Genomic DNA, 23,765 nt, shown 5'->3' on the forward strand with positions numbered 1-23,765 from the left:
AAAGAGATGTTAATCAAGCTTCTTAACACTTATTCATATATACGTTAGAATATGACAAATATAAGCTTTCATTAGACACATTTGAAACTACCTGACATGTCAGATCTCCTGCTTACATAAGATTACAATTACATAATAAAACCAGGGTTATTCACTAGGCAGACCCATCATAGGCAATTAAGAAATAAAGTGTGGGAGAATACTCCAAAGATAAGCCAAACAATAATTTTAAGAAAAGAAACCATTGTAGTCGAATTGACAGTCAGATAAGTTAATGATTAAAAGATACTTTTAATTGGATGTTAGTTCACCAACCATTATAAGATGAGCCTTAAGGAAGATACATAGTGGAGAAGTAGAAAAAAAAGGACTGTATTTCCAAAATGGAGAGGACTAGAAAGGGAACAAGATGCCAAATTCATGAAAGCAATTTAACTCTCAGATAACAAAAAATCCACTTAAGTAAAACATCTTGTTTCCTGGCTCTGACACGTAACCAGTTTATTTTATTTGGAAGACCATCTGTCCTGCAAACTATAATTAAGTACACAGTACACAAGCAGTCTCTATTTTCCAAACTTTTTATTTCTTTACTCATCCATAAATTTGGGGAACTATGGAAAAAAGAGGGACATTTGGTGATCAATAGGGATAACTCATCAGGCTTTCCTGGAACCACTGTGCTAAGAGAACAGCCATGCTCACAGGAGCCCAACTGGCACCTTATGCAGAGACCCAATCGTCTGAGGGCAAAACCTGGTGTGAAAGCTTTGCCCCTACAGGGAGGAAATGACTGGTTATCCTATTAGAGTCTTACTGAGGAATTTAACCCACCGATGACATAGGGGGAACGTTTAGAAATTGGTAAAATAAACAGAAACGGAAACAGATGTGGGGGAAAAGCAACAACATAGTAAGAGGATTACATGATTGGCAGAGCACTGGAGTGAGAATCAAGGAGAGCCTGTGCTGCCACCTGCCAAGCTGTCAAAGTTTTCAGAGCCACTGGCACTGTGGAAAGCAGGCTCAGCCTGAGGCTGGGCTGTGTAATGGAGACACACTTCACTGCTATTTGCTCATGCAGCCTTAGTCTAAAGCTCCATTTCATTCTGTAGTCTAAATAACACTATTCCCTTTAACCAAAAATTGTTAGTGCAGTCTTGTTCTTTATATAAAAATGAAACTACCTAATTATATTCTCAATTGCCTTTTAAAAAGCAAAATTACTTCCATTGGAGTTTTTAAATAAAGTACTACTAACATGTTATAAAGAACCTTTCCTCTAAAGAACTTATAAAAATAATACTTGTTGGGGGGGAGACAAAGGAGAGGTGATTTGGTCAGTCAATTAAAGGAAAACTAGTTTCTCAGATTGAACCATATTCTAAATTTTATTACTATTTATGTCTGAAGATGACACCACAATGACACTGGCTTCTACAATAAGATAAGGAACTGGAGTTTTTCTGCTGTTTCAGAATGTCAGCAAAACTCAAAAGCTAAGGACAAGGAAATACAAGTTCCCTATACTCTAAGAGGAGTCATTAATCACATCCATGCAGGAATTACTTAAAAGGGAAAAAAAAAGAAACAAAGACAATCCTAAAACCATAGAGGACTGAAGAAAGTGATCAAGGTAGAAAGTTGTTAGCTGGGTAAGGAATTCTGTGGCTATTCTCCCAGATAAACCTCACGCCAAGTGCAGTAGTTCCTAAAAGAAGCACCCAAAGACATGAGGATTGAGTGGAAGACAACGCATGCATTCCCCCCCCCCCCAGCTGGATGCTTGCTCAGCTTAGGAAGTCTATGGGGGGGTACCAAAGAAGGTTGCAAAAGAGTTCATGGAAGAACTTGATGTGTGTCCCCTGGAGCATGGGGGTGCAGAGGACAAAGACAGAGACTGGTGCCTGCCTCTTATCTGGAGAAAGCTGAAAGCAAGAGGCTAAGCAAAGTTACCCTTGCAGTAGTGGTGGGAGAAAGATGTTGTGCTACCTGGACACCATAAAAGGTGACCTGGCCAGAGCTGTCCCGAAAGGACTCCACTTGTAATGGCAAGGGCAAGGGAGCCCCAACAGAATGCAGTGGTGTGAGGTATACCCCTGAATCCTAAGAGGACAAAGAGTGGAGCAGTGGGGAGTCTTGAAGAAGCCATCAATGCACCCCTCAACCATGAGCTAGCATGTCAGCACCTATCACACAAAAGGCCCTTAAAGTACTTCAAACAGCTGTTCTACTATAATCATTCATCCTTCTCATTCTGACCTGAGATGCCAAATAAGCAGAGAAAAGAGGGAAAGAGGAAGAATAAATCACTCCCCTTTCTATACTGCTGATCTTGGACAGGTCTGAGATAGACGGAGGGGAAAACTGAATTGTGCAGTTTTCATTTAGACTGGACTGCATCAAAAATTACCTAAATAGGAAGCAACCTGAATGCCCCAGAGGGTGGAAGACAATATGAAGGTCGGGAATGGGGATGCAACAGATTATGTTTAAAAAATTTTGTAGGAATTTTCCAAGCTGTTTTATGATCAGGTCCTACTGTGTTTGATCAATTTTATAATATGTTTGTACCTTTAACTGTTCAGTCTTTAATATCACATAAAACTCACCTTTGAAAGAAGACCTTCTGCCTCTATACTATATCCTTTAAGGTCCTCATGTAATTTCTGCAAACACTGAATGACTCTTCTTTGATGTTCATCATCTTTTAGCTCATGAGTTTTGATCAGAAAGTCATAGTGGTCCAGCGGTCCATGGCAAACAGCCAAAGATTTTGAATAAGCCTCTGTAGCTGCAGTTGGGGAAACATTCTCGGGTGTCTGGACTGTATAGGCTATAAACAAAAATATATGATGCAATGTTAGCCTCTCTTAAATGAACATATTTCAAAGAGCTCTCTTTTCATGCTTTTTTTTTAAAATTCGTTTATTTATACAAGCACTGGGTACAGTCAGAAGCGCGGGAGGGTGAGAGAATTCACCAGAGCCAGAGCAGGGAACAAAACAGGCACACTGACAAAATACACTGTTGAGGGGAGCAGTGGGCATGGCAGGAGAGGTTTGCAGGCCATGTGGGACCGTTGCTGGTGGCCGGGGATCGAACCGGCACTGCAGAGGCTGTGTGCAGCTTTGCAGCCCAGCGCTCAACCGCTACACCACCAGGGAAGGCCCTTTTTAAAAAAATTTATTTATGCATACAAGAACTGGGATACAGGCCAGAGGCGTGGGGGGGGGGGGGGGTGAGAGGATTCACCAGAGACAGAGTGGGGAGCAGAACAGGCAGATCTACTGAAAAACACTGCTGAGGGGAGCAGCGGGCGAGCCAGGAGAAGTCTGCTGTGCCATGTGGGTCAGTTTCCTGGCCAGGAACAAACTGTGGCTGCAGTGGCTGGCATTAGCTTGCTAGCACTGAGACTTAACCCCTGCACCACCAGGGAGGACCCCTGATGGCAGGGATTTTTTTGTCTGTTTTGTTCAGTGCCATATTCTCCAGTAAACAGTACCTGCTACATACTCTGTATGATATTATAATAGTAATTACATGTCATTATGCACCTGTCCATTCCCATAGAATGTGCTACCACAAGAGTGAACCTTAATGTAAACTATGGACTTCGAGTGATTGTGATATGTCTACAGAGGTTCATCAATTATAATAAAGTACATCTCTTATGAGAGGTGCTGATAATGGGGGAACCTCCATGGGGGTGGCAGGGGCATATGGGAAAGTCCTATACATTCCACTCAATTTTGCTGTGAACCTAAAGCTGCTCTAGGAAAAAAAAAAAAAAAGATTCTTTTTTAAAACAAGAGAGAATCAGTCAAGCAAGACACTCAAGACTGAGAGATTGGCCAGCTTAGGCCTGAATAGCAGCTGTATAAATTGAAACACAAAAGACTTCTCAAAAGCTGCACTAAATTAAATCTGTTACTACATCAGTGTACACAAATTATGTGATGCTGCTGCCATATTATTTTGATTTATATTAATTTATCTTATTGTACTCCAAATGGACAGTAGGAAAATGCCATTCTAAAGATCCACACACTAATCTACAAATAAAAATGGAAGATTTTACAGTCCCGAAAGCCTGCACTGTTCTCTCAAATACCTTAATTTTGTATGTTATTTGACAACATTCTCCTAAAGTAAATTTTGGAAAAATCCCACTATGTTCCACATCCTACTGGCTGTGTTGTCCTAGCATCTGAATAATCTATTATAATTTCCTAGGTAGTATTTTAATAATTACTTCTATTTTTCCCCAAGAAAAAAAAATGAGCCCCTCACCCCAGACTTTGAGCATATTTGTGATTACTTAGACTTCCCCCTCCAACCCCACCATTTTTTTTTTTTTTTTTAGGTCAACACAGATAGCATTGTCTTCATAATAAAACAAAAGATGAAGCTTAGAATTAAGTCATTTGCCCTTTTCAAAATGCCTGTTATGTCTTGACCAGCATTCTCTACGTGTACAACTGGGCTCAGTACATTTGAGCCTCAGCACGATCTCCTTTGTAGTTTTAGCCCTTTTCTGGAAATTGGTGTAGTCTGTCCACCACAGGCTCTCTGCTCCCTGTCATGAGGCCACGTTCCCTGGGTATACAGAGAATTCTTGCCCTTCTTATGTTGTGGCACTTTGTAGGTGTAGTGCCTTCATACTTCTTACAGAAGGTGTAGTAGAGTTCAGGAATGTTCAACAGGTTTGCAGGAGCCCTTTCAACAGGGAAAGAGGCAATCTTCCCCAATTCTTAAGTTTTCTTCATAAGACAGAAGTTTAAAACAACAAAATTCTTCTGTAGTTTTGCTGTCTCGCAGTCTACGCTAATATGCTGCACTTAACTGACTTCACTAATAAATATAATAAAATCACAATTACGCTCTTATTAAGGGCACATGGTAGCTTGTAATACAGAAAAAAAGAGGTAACTCATACCACAATTTCAAAAGAAATTAGAAAAAAGCAAATTGTCAGTAATAGTCCTAATAAGAAGTGTTATATAAACACAGGCTTCTTGAACAAAGCCTTAACAGGAGAAGCTTGTTTTGAGTGGAGTATGGGGAAGTAGGGATATCTGGAAGCTTTCTAAAATTAAAAGGAAATTATATGTGAATATGTGGGGGGTTTTCTGAAGCAAGATCACTAAAAATACAATCTTCCTCAAATTTTCAAACAAGTTTGAGGACAAAAGCTGATTATGAACCATTTTTTAAAAAAGATTATTAAAACTAAGGAGTTTTAGAAGAAAAGTCTATTAACAGCAGTGCACATTTACTGAGTACCTATGATGTGCCAGGGACAGTAATTTCACAGAATTATTTTTATTAATCCTCACAATACTACTATCATACAAATAACTGAAACGCCATAGGTAAATTTGCTTAGTCATTCATTCATTCATGACTGCTGAAAACCAAATATATCTTGATACCAGTGATAAAACACTAGAAAAACAATTTCCTTTGCTTGTGGCAACTTCATTCCAGTGCAAAGAGTGATAGTAGGAAAAAATTAAATAAAGAAGCAAGAAAGGATCAGAAAGTACATGACGAAATTAATTGAGCATGATATTCATGGGCCTCCGGTCAACAACATGGGCATCCCAAAGAGCATAATAGAAATTATAAGGACTAGCCTTTCAGTGGATGCACTATTTATGTTGAAGGTCTCAAGGAGTCATCTCTGAGGAAGATTTGGGAGAGGAACAACCTGAGCAGAGAAAGAGATGGGGCAAAAATCCTAAAGTGAAAATGGAAATAAGTTTCACAGTTCAAGGACAAGAAAGTTAGGTTATGTGATTGATTTCAATGAAGGAGGTAGAATGTACTACAAGATGAAGTTGGAGAGGAGAGTAAGAAACAAATCACAAAGGGTCTTACAAGGTGGATTTTATAAATAGGATTAAGAACAAATAGAAGGTTTTGACCAGGAGTGTGACATGATTTATTTTTTAAAAGATTACTCTATGAAAAATAAGATGGTAGTAATGCATAGTGCAAGCAGAAATAGGTCAATTGTGTGGAAGTGAATTATATGTCAATAAAGATGTATAGTGTAAGCAGGGAGACCAGTTATAAAACTTTGACAATTCAGAAATGTCTGTGATTTGGACCAGTTGCATTGCAAGTTAAGTAAATTGACCAAGATCACCTAACTAATAACAGCAGCAACAATTGCTAAGAGTTACTGAGCACTTACTAAGTGCCAGGTACTTTTCCAAGTATGTTACATACATTGACTCATGCAATCTTTACAACCACCTTAAATGAGGTAACTACTAATATCATACCTACTTTAAAGATAAAGAAACTGAGGCACAGAGAGGCTAAATAAGGAATCTGTCCATGTTACCACTGCCAGAGTGGCAGAGTACCTATACCCACAGATACAACAGGGAAGTAGTTTGTTATAGTGGAAGCAGTATGGGCTCTGGAGACGCACCCTCTGGATTGTCTCCTGACTCCACCATTTCCACTCTCAACCAAGGTAATGTCTCTCCTCATGGGAGATTGGCATGTGATCACCATCCTGCCAATGATGCCTGAGGGAAAGTCAATTTCTCTCCAAGTGTTTCCCCTAATTGTCTTCACAAGGCATCTAGGACAAAAACTCATTCATTCCTGCCCTAGCACTTTTACCTGTGAAATGGGGATACCTGGAATGCTGCAACATCTTAACATATGAGGAAATGTTGACATATGAGCACAGGGAAAGGTATGGAGAAAAAGTTTGCAGCCCCCACACCCTCTCCAGGTATGCCATTGTCCGCCAAATCTCCACATATTCACCAACCTGGAAGCCTTCTAAAGCCTCCTCCATTTGGGGTTTTTTTTTTTTTATTTAATTTAATTTTATATATATTTTTACATCATTTTTCACTTTTGTGCAATGTATGCATTTTTATCTTGGTTATAATCCCCATATACTTCCCACCCTCCTTGTTTTGATCCTACTCCCTTCTTCCCCCACCCCAGTAGTGTGTATCTGGTTTACAGTTGCTTGTTGATTTTGATTTTTACTTTATTATAATTAGTCTTTGCAATTTGCAGCAACATGGATGGAGCTGGAAGTGATCATGCTCAGTGAAATAAGCCAGAAAGAAAAAGAAAAATACCGGATAGCCTCACTCATAGCAGGAATTTTAAAAAGTTAAATAAAGGACCAGGAAAAAGACTAATTATAATAAAATAAAAATCCATTTGGGTTTTAATGGAGGCTTCCTTACTTAGGCATTCCTTACTTATGTCCTTGCTGATCGATCACTTATTGGTCTTTGGCAACTGAATTCCACTTCTAGGTCCCTTTCCCCTCCCAGAAAACCAGGGGTCTCCATCTTCAGACGCATTCCAAAAAGTTACTTCATTAACCTAACAAGAGACAGCTTTATCATTCTTAAGGGTGCTGTGAGCAGAAACTGTGAATGAAGACTAACTATGTATGAGAAATATACTTTGGTCACCTGAATGACCAATATATGTATTTCTTATAAATCACAATATCACACTAACACTAATAAGTGCCTACTATTCATTCAACATACCAACAGCACTCTCTCTCTCTCTCTATATATATATATATATACACACAATCTTACTTTTTCAAGAAGGTCTGAGGTAGATAAATGAAGAAACTAAAATACCTTAAAAGTTAGTAAATAAGAGCCTACCTGGTGGCGCAAGGAGTTAAGAGGTAACCCAAGAAGTTGTCCACAGCCTCTGCAGCAGCCTCTACAGCACGAGTTCAATCCCTGGCCGGCCAGGAAGCAATCCACATGGCACAGCAGAACTCTCCTGACTAGCTGCTCCCCTCAGCAGTGTATTTCATTCAGTCTGCCTGTTCTGTTCCCCACTCTGTCTCTGGTGAATCCTCTCAACTACCCCCCCCCCCCGGTATCCCGCACCTCTGGCCTGTACCCCAGCTCTTGTATGCATAAATAAATAATTCTTAAAAAAAAAAAGTTAGTAAATAGAATGAAAGAACAAACTAGATTCCAAAACCACCAGGATGTCACTCGCCCTCATTAAAACTACCATAATGGGAGCAAGTGAAAGCTTGCTCCCATTTATGAATGCCAGGCAACAGAATATTAAAACGTAAACCTTTCTCAGGCCCTCTCCTTTGAAGTACTGGAGCCTCCTGGAGCTCCTCCTGTGGGTTCTTCCTCCTCAGACCCTGCTAGGGCCCTGCCCTGCCTGCCCTGTCGGGTCAACCAGCCTCTGCTAATAAGCACACTCTTCAAACTCCACCTACAGCAGTAGCTTTTTCTATGAAAAGTCCAAAGTTCAAATGTTAGACGGAGAAAATCCCTTTCCACATAAATTTAAAAGCCCTGGGGCCTCCCTGGTGATGCAGGTGGTTGAGCGCCGCACTGTGAAGCTGTCCACAGTCTCTGCAGCGTGGGTTCAATCCCAGCCAGCCGGCAAGAATTCCACATGGCGAAGCAGACCTCTCCTGTCTCGCCCACTGTTCCCCTCAGCAGTGTATTTTTTCAGTCTGCCTGTTCTGTTCCCCGCTCTGTCTCTGGTGAATCCTCTCACCCTCTCATGCATTTGGCCTGTACCCCCGTTCTTGTATAAAAATAAATAAATCTTTTAAATAAATAAATTTAAAAGCCCTTGTATCTCACATAGTTTACTTAAGAATGTCGACAAACTAGATTCATGTATATCTTTCTGAACTTTTAAAATGAAACATTAATACATTTGGCACTAAATGAAGATATAATGACCATAATGTGCTCAAATATGAAGATACAAAATTGGGAGACAATGTTGAATGATGATTCAAGATGATACTGATGTGCTACAAAAACTGGCTGATACTACCAACATTCAAAAACTTACTCATACTGAAAAGAATCAATTGAAAATCTGTCAAATAAAAGAATTCAGTCAGAAACAAATAATTCAACAGTTATAAAACCTTATAGAGTGCACAAAGCTCTGTGCTGAAAACTTTGAAAACAATCAGTAGTGAGCTCAACAGATAGTGTAACTGCACCCGAAATACTGGCAGTACCCTGGGAAAGATGCTGTCAGAGCACAGAACATTTCCCCATGTCAGGTTGGATAAACAAACAAATTAACATCAGACAGAGCAGTGGGAGACTTAATTATACATGTATGGTGAATTTACATGGCTGGAAATTCTAAAAAATGGGACAGACTAAGGGTTTATATTCTGAGGTGAGAAATGGGCTAAGGGCCTGGGGATTCTAGACAAGAAGTGATGACTTCAGAAGACAAAAACTAATTTCTAGATGTTTACCCTGCTTTAAGACAGGTTTCTCTGATTTAAAAAAAAAAAAAAAGCTATTTCTACAGATATCACAAAATCTAGGCAATCTATATTTTCTACATTGTGATGATAGTTTTTTCCAAGCCCCCAAGGGCCTCAATTGACCTTAGATCACATACCAAGGTGACACATATTGGAAAAAACCTACTCTGGACACCTTGGAGGAAAAGCCTGTCTAAACATTTGGGGGGTGAGGATGCAATCCCATAATACAAACAAGTGGTTAAAAACAGGCAAAATAAATGAATAGTATAAATCAGGATTTGATTACCTTTGTTAGTAATGCAAGAGGGTGTACAACAGGAGCCTCTAGACACCATAAATGTCTTCATTTAGGTGTACTTACACATATCTACTCTCTTCATGATTATTGAGTGGGCTTTACACTTAAATGTGTGCTTTTCTAAATGAATACGACCCTTCAACAGATAAACTTTAAAAATTGAACAGTTAATAATTGTCATTTCTATATTTTCTATTATGCACACATAGTATTTTATAATTAAAAGTGATTTATTTTTTAAAATAGAAAAAGTAACGACTCGAATACAAACTGGAGAGATCTGTCTTAACAACCCTAAAGAATATCAAAGTGAGACATGAATGCAACAGTACATAGAAAATGTAACCTATTACACTGTTCCACAGACATATCTGAAGGGCTATATTAAGATATGGGAGCCACATTTTTAGAGTGAGTAGCTAAAGGAATGTAGTTCTAAGGATCTAGAAAACATGCCATAAGACTAACAGGATAAGGGACAGTTGATATTAAGAATCATAGTAACCACCTCCCACCCAGCACCCTATATCTAGCATATAATGGCACCAAGAAAATTGGGAAATGAATAGAAAAACAAAGTCAGTTTTAATATTTTAAAGATTGTCAAGTGAAATTGGGACAAGGAGGCACCCAATAATTTGATAAATGAATCAGTAAACAAATAAACAAGATATTATGGGTCTTGATATACTTGGAGAACTGTCATATGTGCAATCAGGACTAGAATTATGTCATGTTGTTCCTGAGGAAAGAGTCAGATGAATGTGGAAAAGTTACAGCAAGGCTCAAATTCCAGCCTCCTTAAAGAATTAAAAAAAAAAAAAAAATCAGAATTGTCCAAAGAGGAATAGGATACCTAAAAAAGAAAGCTAAGGCAAAAATTATGTATTTGTACATTCGTGTTTGAATACATGACCCAGAGGTCCTCTTCAGTTCCAATATTCTGATTCTACAAAATGTTATCTTCAGGCCTTGCTGTACAGCAAATAACTTACAACTATGTAAGTTTCTTTTTGAAAACAGTATACATTTCTTACTAAATGAAGATATTTTACCATATAGTGATTTTCCTGCATAAGTCAAATTTCAACAACTTACTTTGAATGTCATGAAGGCAGTAATTCATAATTTCTAAGAGCCTCTAGGTATTCAGTGTATCCAGAAGATTAAAAACAAGATTAAAAACAAAGAATCCATGGTTATTTACGGAAGCCCTTTCCACAATCTTAGAAAACTCAAAACTGTACTTTCTAGAATTCAAAGCACTGAAACAGATAGGGCTTTTTGCCTTTGTAAATATAAGTGAATCCTCTCCAAAGTAAAAATGTTTTTATTAATTTGTATGGAATTGAGTTTATACCATTTCTGCTCACTTCTTTTCAGTATTTCAGTATTAGTATTTCATTTACTCCAAGCATATCCCATATAACAGTTTTCAAGGGACTTTCTCATGTAATAATTTACTTGAGTTTCACAAATGATTGGTGATGAAGACAGTTAGGATAATGAATATCATTCTACAGATGAGAAAATATAAATATCATTAATGGAAATTAAATGAGTGATCCAGTACTAAAGGATGACCAAAATCACAACCTAGTCTTTCCAATTGCATTTTATTGTTCCTCTGCTATCCCATATATTCATCCGTGCTAAGATAGAACTGATCAAAATTCTTCAAAGTAACAGTTATGGGATAAAAGGAGCTTCACTTCTTCACAAAGAGAAGGAAGATTGTTGCCAAAAAGAACACATGCTTAGTTAAATGAAATCAAAACTATATAAGGAATTTAGATTTCCAGTTTAAAATGTTTACCCAACTGCTGTGAGAAAAATGCACAATCAGGAAAAGCACATTTAATATTTCTAAAGGGCTGGATTAAAATTTCAGCTGTAAACTTCATTACTGTAATTAGATTTTTAATGCATATTTATTAAACATCCATTCAAATACTGTGTTCACAATTATTCATGAGTTATTTGTACATTTGTGTTGATTTTCACAAACTGTAAGCAGTGGCCACTGACCAGAAATGTTCTCTAAGAATTACAGAACCCCATGCTAAGGTCACAGGCAGCCCAGCCCATCCATGCTCTATTATGTTCTAATCACACCTAAAAGATAAATATTCAGTTGCTTTTTTAAAAACTGCAATGGTCATCAATGATCCAAAAAGTCAGATTTACCAGTGACATTAAAGACCTGTATTTGATTCAGTGATGAATAAACAAAGTGCAGAATAGAAGAAAATCAAATCTTAATTAAACTCTTTCTTTAGAAAAACAACATAAGCCATCATCAAGGAATGCATCACAAGATGATTTACTTTATTTATAAAAGGCTGATTTAGGGCCTTTAAAAGGGTGCTTTTGATTTAAATAGAAAAATTATGAAAATTAAAACTAAATGCTTGCTGGTTATCATTCTTTTCCTTTAGAAGCTAGTTAATCTTAAATGTGCCAATGTGTATAACTTTACAAAAGGAAAAAAAAAGTACTTTAAATTTCATGATAACAAATCAGTAAAATACTGCCTAAAAATCTGAATAAAGCTATTCTGAAGTAATTATAGGCATGGCCTAGCATACTGAGTAACTCCTTAATATTCACCCTGTTCATACACTATTTAATAATGAGATCTAAGAGATCCATTTTCTTTAAAAAGATAAAGAAAAAATACCATCTATTCATTGTTTATTTTACATTTCATATGTCTGAACATATATATGAGAATTTTAAAACTGAATCTATTTATATTATTTAAAATATAAATTGCATTATGAAGTGATGAAGGAACTACTCTAAAAATTACATTTTGAGGCTTTAAAAATTATTGAAAACTGCAACCTGGTCAAGAATGTAAGTAGATAATGTATTGAAAAAATAACTTCTAGAGTGAGCTTAATGGAGAGATAAAATGAAAAGAGAACACATGCTTAGTTAGAGGTCCTTAGACAAGGAAGGCAAAACACAGCAGGAAGAACAGACATATCCAAAAGGCTTTTAAGAGAGAAATTAGAAAACAGATCTTAGTCACGGATCTGAGTGACCTAGGAAAATAATTATCAGATATATCCAAGCCAAGACTTGATGATCTTTCATCAGAGAATTTATAGGGCACATTGCTGCACTGGGCCAAGGCCAGACCACCAGTTTCTAGACTCTTGGCATCTATTATTGATACTTGTGAAAAGACAAATTCAAAATGGCTATACTCCAGTTAAACAGTCATCATTCACATAAAGAAAGAGAATGGGAGCTCTTGATGTATAAAGTAGTGCTAATCTACAGTCTTTCTGTAGATTCTGAATGTTGAGGCTCCTTTCTATTAGTTCTAATCTTGTACCTCCTACCCCTCCCCCATTTTATCTGCCACTTTTTCCACCCCAGAACTACATCTAGGGCATTGGCTATGCTTATGAAATAAGTTGTGCTATGATTAAAAAAATAACAATTGAAAGAAATCATTATCACTAAGTTAACCCTTCTCAGTAGGCATGAAAAGTCTTTTCTAATATAATAATATATAAATGTTAATGGAAATCCATGAAACATAAAATTTCACACAAGGTTATTCATCTAATTTGGTTAAAAAAAAAGTCCAAAGTCCATTTTCTTAACCACTAATCTGCACTACCAATAAATTATACCAATTCATAGGCTGAGGTTAGTTGTACTCATGTTAATACCTAATCAACATCTCCTGTGTACATGTACTAATGAAGAGATTGTGGAGCTAAAGGTAAATAAATGAGTCATCATTTAATAGACAACCTAAAAATAGAACAATGAGATAGATGCAGGATACCAGAATAATACAAAATCACAAGACATGACATTCCTATTATCTTGCCTCTATGAAATGATTTCTAAAGCTAGACAGAATTTCAGATACATTTTTAGTTTTAGAAAACTTAGATACATTCTCTTTGTTGGCTTCTCTCCTAATTCTCCTATGATCTTTGCAACTGCCCTCCAGTGAGGTCACTTTCTCTTGATCATAAAAGTCAGTTTTCCTCAAGGACTCTTTTGTTTTTTCTCCTTTTAACTCTACAAATATTCCCAGACTACATTCTTTCATTTTCATGGCTCTTAACACTTCCCATTTCCTTTTTCAGTCTCAGATCCCCGTATTTCCTACAACTAATCAGAATTTACCTGGAACTGTCAAAAATACCTCAAATTTAGCAAGTCTAAAATGGAATCTCCCCTTAAAATGCCTTAAATTTTTTTTGTTTGGTTTCTCTTAAATTATCCAAAGTAGGAAACTAAATTGATCTTAACTCTTCCCTTTCCTTGTCTCTCTGAAAGCCTGTCAATTCTACCAAAGAAATGTCTCTGAATTCCCTCCCTCCATATCTGCCTGTTCTCCATCTTCACCAAAGCAGTAATTCAGGTCCTAAACCGCTATCCAAAAAAAAAAAAAAAAAAAAAAAAAACCGCTATCCCCTGAAATTCTACAGTTTCCTTCTAAACAATCACACAGCTTCTAGTATTCCCCCATCCAGGGGTTTCTGATCTCTTTTCAGGTGGCCAGAAGAATAATCATGCCAAAATGGATCTGATGAACTTGTTTTTTGGTTTTTTTAAAGATTTATTTATTTATTTATACAAGCACTGGGTACAGTCAGAAGCGCGGGAGGGTGAGAGAATTCACCAGAGCCAGAGCGGGGAACAGAACAGGCAGACTGACGAAGTACACTGCTGAGGGGAGCAGTGGGTGAGGCAGGAGAGGTCTGCACGCCATGTAGAACCCTCAGCTGGCGGCCAGGGATTGAACCGGCGCTGCAGAGGCTGTGGGCAGCTTCGCAGCCCAGCGCTCAACCGCTGTGCCACCGGGGAGGCCCCAACTTGTTTTCTTAACAAAGCTCCAACAGTGTCCCACTGAGCCTAGACATCTTCACACACTATACAAGACTCTTTTAACCACAATTCCGACCCACCTTCCAGCCTCCTCTCTAGCTAGCATCCCTCAGAAACCATGAACTAAGTAAGGGCCATGTACAGTTCACTTCTACACTTTTCCTGAAAAAGCGATCCCCTCTTCCAACAAAGTTGTTTTCTCCTCTATAGCCCTATAGCACTTCAGATGGGCCTAGCTCATGTGTTTCTGATGTTCATTGTTATGTTAAGGAGCTTGTAGAACATAGTTAAGTTTGTGGTTCAGAAGCAAATATATCTAGGTTCAAATCCCAGCTGGGTGGCCAGGCCTGTTCATTCATCTATAAAACAGACATAATAATTTTATAGGGTTTTATGAAGATGAATTATGAGACAGAAAGAAACTGCTAGCAGACTGCCTGGAACATAGAAAGGGCTCAATAAATATTAGCCATTATAATTTCATCTTCTAAGACTGAGCTATTCAACAGCAGAGACTCAATTTAATTCACTTCCCCCCTCCATCACATTTAATAGAATGCTTCAACTGACTTAGCAATTTTCCACCACACCATGGCCAATCTGATTTCTAATAAATGCCTTCCTAGAACTGTCTGTAGGTTAAGTAAATGTTACATTAAATGAAGACACACTTAGACTAAAAGAAAACAGGCAGTGAAATCAAAATTGAACATAAGCATTTCAATTAGAGAAGATACCAAATTTCACTTTCAATTGTTTAAAAATCTTATTGATAGAAATACACATATCCCAAAAATGCTGCCTCATGAAGTTGTATATCCTAAGGAGTTTAAAGTCAGGCAATTAGGTAGGTGATTTGGGTGAACAGCATTTTAAGACCCCTAAAGTTTTCAAAGTTCCAGTTTCTAAATTGTCCTGGAGCCAGAGCTAAAATTAATACTTAAATAACGCATAAAAACAAAGTTAAGAACATATTTTGCTTTCCCCTCCTTCCTTTCCTTTATCTATTTTCCTTCTTTTAACATTATGCCAATGCTACCCACACATCTTGACTTAAATTTTTCCTTTCATTTTTATTTATAGAGGGGTAGGAAGGATCTTTAGATGCAATTAAATCAATCTTTAGCCTAACTGCATTTTTCTCAAATCTCCATACCAAAACTAGCTAAATTTTGAATTTAGGAGGTAGCATGAGTACAAGATAAAATCCATACAAGAATAGCTTTTCCTTGAACCCACTAGTTCAGCCACTTAACTAACTATATAACTCCTGCAACCTTGGATTCGTTATCTCCAAAATGAAGATCATGAGAATTAAATGAGATATGTATGTAGAAAGCACTTAGCATATTGCATGACTAGAATAAACATTCAGTAAATCTTATGTTATGATAATAATGTTTCTTAAATCTTAATATTCATAAATTATGGTACACTCATAGACTGGAATTCTATTTTAACCATTTAAAATACTAGTTAGTTCTACAAATACGGATATGGAATGATCACCAAGATAAATGAAAACAAAAACAAAACAAAACATTGTTAGTATGCTATCACTTCTACATTTTTAAATGCAGATAGCTATATACATATACATTAGTACATACACAGAATGTCTCTGAAAGAATACATAAGAAACTAGTATTAGACGTTGCCTCTGGGAAGGAAACCTAAGTGGCTAAGGGATAGAAGTGGAAGAAAGTCTTACATTTTAAGGTATTACTTTTTATACACTTTAAATTTTGTTATCATTTGCTTCTATTGCCTATTTCAGAAATAAAAAAATAAAGCTTATATTATGAACTTATGCAACCAAAATATTTCATTATATATTGAGTTACACCGAAATTTTAAGAGAACCCTATGGTGATTTAAACATAATTCTAGCACTAATCAACTCTATTGCAGATCACAGTCAAAGGCTGATACAATTTTAGCTAAATAAGCCAATGAGAATTTATTAAGATATATTAAGAGGGGATGCTTGGAGAAAAAGGAAAAACCTAAGTACGTGGATGGGGGAGACAATAATGCAGTCCGGTTACTCAAAATAGAGATTCATTCTTGAATGCAAAATAAACGAAAGAAGGAAAAAAGGCCCTTGACAAAATGCACCCCCACTGAAGCCTCTAAAATAGATCTTTCAATCTAAGAAGGCTTGAGTTGAGTTCCCAGAATTCAGAGAGCCAGAGGGACCTGCGGGGGTCTGGGGCGTGGGTTTTCCTTACAGTGCCAGGACCCCAGCCCCAGGAGCTTGGGATGACGATGGGTGGGACGTTCGCCGGCACGAACCCCACACTCTCATCCCGGGAAGCCAGACACTCCCACACCTGGGCGCACCAGATCGAACACCGGGAGGGTACCAACTCTGGGTCGACCTCTGACCCTCGAAATTAAAGTCACTCTGGACCATCTGCCTCAGTGCTCAAGGCATCTTCGTGGACTGGAACTACTAGGGCAAGAACGGCTGAAACTCCTCTTGAGCGCACCCTAACTCCTAAAACCGTGAAGCCAGGAGACCAATTAGGTGAGACTGAGGAGGGAAGGTGACTGACCCGAGACCTCTCTGGTCATATGCAGACGGCTCGGCCTACTCATGGCACGGTCACTGACCTTTCCAAAGGGGGTTTCCAGGGGCGGTGGCCGGAGGGGTGAGAGCAGCGGCCCAGGCCCTGCACCCAAAACATCTCCCTCTCAGCCGGCTCTGCACTAAGCGCAGGGTAACCAAGGGCGACCAGGAGGCCGCCATCTTGAGCTCCGTACACGGGAAGAGGAAAACTTTATTGAAACCCAGAAGAGAGGAAGGGTGGCACAGACAAATCCAGTGGTGATCGCGGGAGGCTCCGCCCGAGACATAGGCGCAGCCGAGGAACGTGATCTCTAGTAGCAAGGGGCGGGCTGGACTCCCGTGCCCTTGGGTCCTTCCGGGCGCTGACAGCCAGGACTACGGCTCCCGGCAAGCAGTGCGGCAGCGGCGTGGGCGGGGCGGGCCAGTCAGGCGCTGGAGGAGGGGCAGCTACCTGGCCCGGGCTCCCTGCCATAGAGCCCCAAGTGTTTTCAAGGAATTTGAACATGGTTATGACGTCCAGTCGGGTAACCCTTGAGCCCTGGCTATTAGCTTACCTGACCGAGATTCTGAAACCTAAATAAATGTGAGTTACCCAGGGGGCCCTTCCAAGGTAACGAAATATGTTAAACATCCTCAAACCTCACAAAGCAGTAGCTCCCATTATTTCTTGGCCTCCAGTATCATGCTCATCATTGCCAAAGCACCTGAAATGTGCTACTGCTTCTTTGCTTTCTGTATTTGATTAGCATAAAATCATTTTCAATATGGCATACATTCAACTGTTTTGAAAAATTTTGTGATATGGGAAACCCACATGTCTATACTTACCTATGTATTTTCTGATTTTATGTTCCTTACCCAAATTTTTTGTAGGGGAAATAGAAAATTACCTTATATAATTTCTACATGTCCTCTCTGACATTTTTTTTAATAATAGCAACAACACCTAACCAACTCCCTAACCTCCCCCAACTCCAGGTTGTAATCTCAGAGTCTTCAATTAATTTCCTTATCACTCACATCCAATCTTTTGCCAGATATGATTGAATCTATATGGTTTTAATGTGGTGGAAATCCATCGTCGTCATCTTTGGGTCTTACTCCATTTGAGGCTAATGCAATCATCTGCTAACTGGTGCTATCTCTCCATCCTGCTCTCAGTTTGTTTCCAAAGATATGACCTACTGACCACATCCCTTCACAGATTTTAAACTTGTAAAAAATGAACAAAATGAAGTACTATTCTGTCTACAAAATGAAGTACAATTTTTTGTTATGGAGCTTAAGAAAATCGAATTTGGCTTCTACCTACCTTATCATCTCATATTAATCAAATGACTTAGGGCCAGAAAACGTTGAGTGACTTATAAAATATCTCATTTGTTTTCATGACCCTCCATATATACTATCTTGGAAAAACTGGAAAACTGATCCCATTCCCAGTACTCACCCCTCCTTTCCTAAGTTCTGATTTTTTTATTAGAAAAATTCGTATTAATCAAAATAATTACAAAAACCAGTAATTGAATTTCACTATTTCCAGGAAAACAAACTACAAGGATATTCCAGGTTTAATACTGCAGATATACTTGGTACTCATTATTATGGGGGGGGGGACTTCATTTAGATCAATATCCAGATGTAATAAGAAAAATTATTTTAGATCCTCATGGAACCAAAGATCCAATTTTAACCCAGACATTTCACATATTAAGATTCAATGACCCTGGGCCTCCCTGGCGGCGCAGCGGTTGAGCGCTGGGTTGCGAAGCTCCCCGCGGCCTCTGCGGCGCCGGTTCGATCCCCGGCCACTGGAGGAGGGTCCCACATGGCACGCAGACCTCTCCTGCAGCCCGCTGCTCCCCTCAGCAGTGTACTTCGGTCCTTCTGCCTGCTCTGCTCCCCGCTCTGGCTCTGGTGAATTCTCTCACCCTCCCGTGCTTCTGACTGTACCCAGTGCATGTATAAACAAACAAACAAATAAATAAACAAACAAATAAATAAATAAAAATACATGCCTCTTTAAAAAAAAAAAAATTAAAAAAAAAAGATTCAATGACCCTGAGAAAAAAAGTGACTTACCCAAGATAACACAGATACTACTCCTTAAAATTAAATGGCGTGGGGCCTCCGTGGTGGCGCAAGGGTTAAGCATCAGCACTATGAAGCTATCTGCAACCATTGCAGCATAAATTTAATTCCTGGGCAGGGAGGTGACCCACATGGCGCAGCAGACCTCTTCTGACTAGCCCACTGCTCCCCTCAGCAGTGTATTTCAGTACATCTGCCTGTTCTGTTCCCCACTCTGTCTCTGATGAATCCTCTCACCCCCCACACCTCTGGCCTGTACCCAGCTCTTGTATGCATAAATAAATAAATCTTTTTTTAAAATTAAATGGTGTGTCTATTTAATGAGCTAGTTCTTCAAATAGTCCTTACATCAGCTCTCTCTCTATATATAAAAAACAGACCTTGCCACATATACTTTTGATTTCTATTCATTGATGGTCATAACCAATTTAGTTTTGCTATATGATTAGTTGGATTTGATATAATGCATCCAGACAATCAAATAGACTGAATGTTTTTCAGTTCTGTAGACTGCTTATTCAGAGGAATTAAAGTAGAACTATAATGTAGCCAATCTTTATTTTATTTTTTTTTTAAAGATTTATTTATTTATTTATTTATGCAAGCACTGGGTACAGTTAGAAGCGCCAGAGGGTGAGGGAATTCACCAGAGCCAGAGCGGGGAGCAGAGCAGGCAGAAGGGGCGAAGTACACTGCTGAGGGGAGCAGCGGGCGGCAGGAGAGGTCTGCGCGCCATGTGGGACCCTCCTCCGGTGGCCTGGGAGCAGCCGGGGATGGAACCGGCGCTGCAGAGGCTGCGGGCAGCTTCGCAACCCAGCGCTCAACCGCTGCGCCACCGGGAAGGCCCTGTAGCCAATCTTTAAAACTTAAAGATGCAATGATAAAACTCTATGAACTCATTTGCTCTTAAATATTAGTTATACCAGCTGACAACACTCAGAACTAGCTATGATTGGCCTACACTTCGAAGGAGTTTTGTTTTCAAATAGACATATTGGGGAGATTACTTGTATAAGTTTAAATCAAGATGTGTTTTATTTAGCCAACTTTACTGATAATAAAGGAGCTATCAGTCTAGGCTCTCAAGAGGATAAAACCTGAATACCATGTAGTCATGGGACTTACCTAATCCAAGAAGTGTTCATTCCAAAGTTGAGTGTTCTCTGCCGAAACCAAGACTGGAGAAAACTAAGGGATCAGATAAAGAAAGCATTGTGAGACCTCTAATGTCTATACACAACAGTTGTCAAGGCCCAATTTTCACAGCATATATCTCACTTAGACTGAGCAAGTCTCATCAACTTCAAAGGGAGAGATGTGTGACCACAGATCCAAGTTTCCATAACCAGGGCTTACTCAGCAGGAATGCACACTATAATTTATGGTACAGACTTCATTTCTTTAATCCAAATCAACTCAGCTGGATTTTGAAGCTTTAGTTCTTGGAACTAATCAACTGTCCCTTAAAATAACAAATCCACTCAGCTTTATATCACGTATCAATCCTGTAGATTACCTGGCATAAGCCATGGTTTAGATTTCTAGATTGCTATGTAAGAAATGTTAATATATAGCTGTATACTATTCTACTATGTAGAATATTATCAAATTACCAATATTTACTCTGGAGGAAATTTTATGCATTGCAAAAAGAGAAACAGGAGATATAATTTCCCACATTTGCTGTTCAACAATTTTTAAAATCTAACATTGTTTACATGTACTATTTTCAGCTTTAATTTGATACTTTACTATCAGGTAAATCATTCTTTAAAGTAATTACTCTTATATTATAATTATGATCTTTAAGGTCTACAAAGTAATTAGAGGGCATTTTCCAAGAAATAAATTTCTGGATTTTTATATTATGCAATTTTTTTGCTTATAGTTTGGTGTTATATTTAATTATTATTAAATACTTATAAAATGACAAGTATAGAGATAGACCTTTACAAATACCCAAGTCTTTTTGGTCCAAAATGTTTTTAATCACATTTCAAAAGTTAACACAAGTATATCCTCATTTTTTTTCAGCGTTTATTAGTTTTGACTCACTCTAGCATGTTATACACATCAGCACCTGTGCCCATTTAGCAAAGAATTTCAGTACAAATCATTCTGAATTGAATAGACATCTCTAAGAAGCATTACAATTGTTGCAATATTTTTAGAAACTGAAACAAGGAAATAAACAACTTCAGTAAAAGTGATTTAAATAACAAATAACGTATCTTTATAAACAGCTTATCTCCTTGAGAACAAAGAATAAACAAGGAGACAAGGTTTTTTTTTTCCCTTCCACTATTAAAGCAGATCACAATATGAATGGGTGAAATGTCATGAATAATTGGAGAAAATCACAGAGTAATCTTCGACAAAAACATCTGATTTATTTAAATTGTCGCTGTTTGTCTTATTAGAACCTTTATTTAACCTTGTTATCCACAATGCAGTATTCAAGCTGGCTTATCAAAAATATACTTTGGAACTAACCATATTCTGAAATATTTGACTTCTTTAAATGCAAACTATGTAAACCTATAGCATTTGTTTCTTTCCCTTGAGACCTATTTGATTGACATTGCATTAGACTGAAATGCCTATGAAAACCTATGTGTTTAATCTAAAACAGTAGTAAATAAATCAGGCTTTGAATCATTCAATTACTAGATTTAAGCAAAGATTTCTGGTCAAGAGGGCCACCAGGCTTTCCACTACTAGATTCATCTAGATACAACATTCATTGTCATATCCTCCACTCACAAACTTAGCCAAGCCCCATGATTCACTCATCATAGTATTTAAGGCCTCATTTTATGATTTTCGAACCATTTGATAGGCCCATTTCCTAATTGACTCCTACTTAAATCCAGATATTATAGCGCTTACCATTGTGTATAGACTGTTCTAAATACTTTACAGATATTAACTCTTTCAGTGTTCACAGCCATTCTCTGAAGTAGGTACTATTATTATCTCCATTTTATTTATTTATTTTTAAAGATTTATTTATTTACACATATAAGAACTGGGGTGTAGGCCAGAGGTGCGGGGGGTGGGGGTGGTGAGAGGATTTACCAGAGACAGAGTGGGGAGCAGAAGAGGCGAATCTATTGAAAAACACTGCTGAGGGGAACAGCGGGCAAGACAGAAGAAGAGGTCTGCTGCGCCATCTGGATCAGCACCACCATGTGCTGGCCAAGGATCATACTCATGCCATAGTGGCTGGCAATAGTTTGATAGTGCTGTGCCTTAACCCCTGTACCACTAGGGAGACCCTATTATCTCCATTTTATACATGAAGAAATAGAAGCACCAACAGGCAAAGTAACTTTTTTAGGGTTACACAGCTGCTATGGATTTTGCCCATATCCTCTACCAAGCCCCGGTTAAATAGAATTTATTTGCTCATAGTGTTGTCTTCAAGTCACACACACTATTAAATATAATAATGAGTTGATGGCTCATTTATAATAAAAAAACAATGTCAATATATGACCCATGCAGATATTCCACATAATGGATAAGAGAGGTTAGAGAAAGAAAGGCAGTATGGAGATCTCTGCCATCTGATATTAACCAAAACTAAGATACAGCAGAAGAGTAAAGTGTAAATGAAAAGAGAAAAAAGATGACTCTAGTCATAAGACTGGGTGATGTGAAAAATGGTAATATTTGTAGTAAACAGGATACTGGTAGTCAAGGCAAATGGGACATGACTGATTTTAGGCACTAGAGTTTGATTCGGTCAGTAAACCAAATAAACAGAAGTTGCACGCAGGGCCTGAATGTGTGGTGTGAAGGGTGACAAACATTGTAGTGTTGTGCCCATACACCAGGTTGAAGTAGTTATGGATTTGGGAGCACTGGACACCTCAGTGGAACAAGCCTTGGTCCAGGAGGCCTGCTCAAGCTCTCTATTAAACCTAATATGTGCTGGTAAATACATCTCCTATGAGAATGTATTTTCCCAGGTGAATAGTTGGACAAGTTAGCTTCCTTTGCAAATATAACTAGGAGTCAAACCTGGCATGCCTAAGGCCTTGCACTGGAATGTTGACACCAGTTCACACAGACTTGCCAGGCCCTCCACCTCCTAAGAGTCCGTGTGCTCCTTGCATCCTGACACCCTCCTCCAACTGGCATCTCACATAGTTCCAGTCTGAGCAATCCTTAGTTGCTTAGAGCAGTGCCTTCTTTGAGTCAAACCAGAGAATCAGACAAATATTTCTCAAATCCATTCACTTTACATTCCTACTGCTTTTGATTTCTGCCAGTGATACTTCTAGACTAAAAATCAAATGCTTTTCAATGTCTTTAGATAATATCCAGAACCATAAACATGGACTGTAATGCCCTTCCATGGCCTTGCCCTCTGACCCAAGTCCTTGTCACAGTTCCCATTCATTCCAGCAGTACTGAACTAGCTGTAATCCCCTAGCGGTGCCAAGTTCCTCCTTTCCTCTGGGCCTCTGCCTGCCTCATCTTTAGCAATGGAATGCATCTCCTACACACAGGCACACACCACATCACGCAAATGCCAGGCATTTGCCAGCAAATGATTCAGTTTTGGTGTTAATAGAAATTCTTTCATTACAACCCTCGGGATTGGACTATGTGGCTCTCATCACACTCTTATGTGGTTTGAACATGGT

At 38.4% G+C, this 23,765-nt stretch overlaps 1 protein-coding gene across 2 annotated transcripts in view; it reads right to left on the bottom strand.

Annotated features, from left to right (window-relative positions):
- AFG1L (AFG1 like ATPase) overlaps positions 1-17,199 on the bottom strand; it is a gene marked incomplete at both ends in the record, with an annotated part of 132,534 nt that extends 115,335 nt beyond the window's left edge. For both annotated transcript variants that reach the window (XM_084259577.1, XM_084259576.1), the window contains 2 exons: positions 2,613-2,836; positions 17,064-17,199. In XM_084259577.1, coding sequence (XP_084115703.1) covers positions 2,613-2,836; positions 17,064-17,199 — 360 coding nt within the window. The remainder of the gene's footprint in view (positions 1-2,612; positions 2,837-17,063) is intronic.
- Positions 17,200-23,765: the final 6,566 nt, after the last annotated feature.

The sequence above is a fragment of the Talpa europaea genome (assembly GCF_964194135.1).
Source record: "Talpa europaea genome assembly, chromosome: 2".
Lineage (NCBI taxonomy): Eukaryota > Metazoa > Chordata > Mammalia > Eulipotyphla > Talpidae > Talpa > Talpa europaea.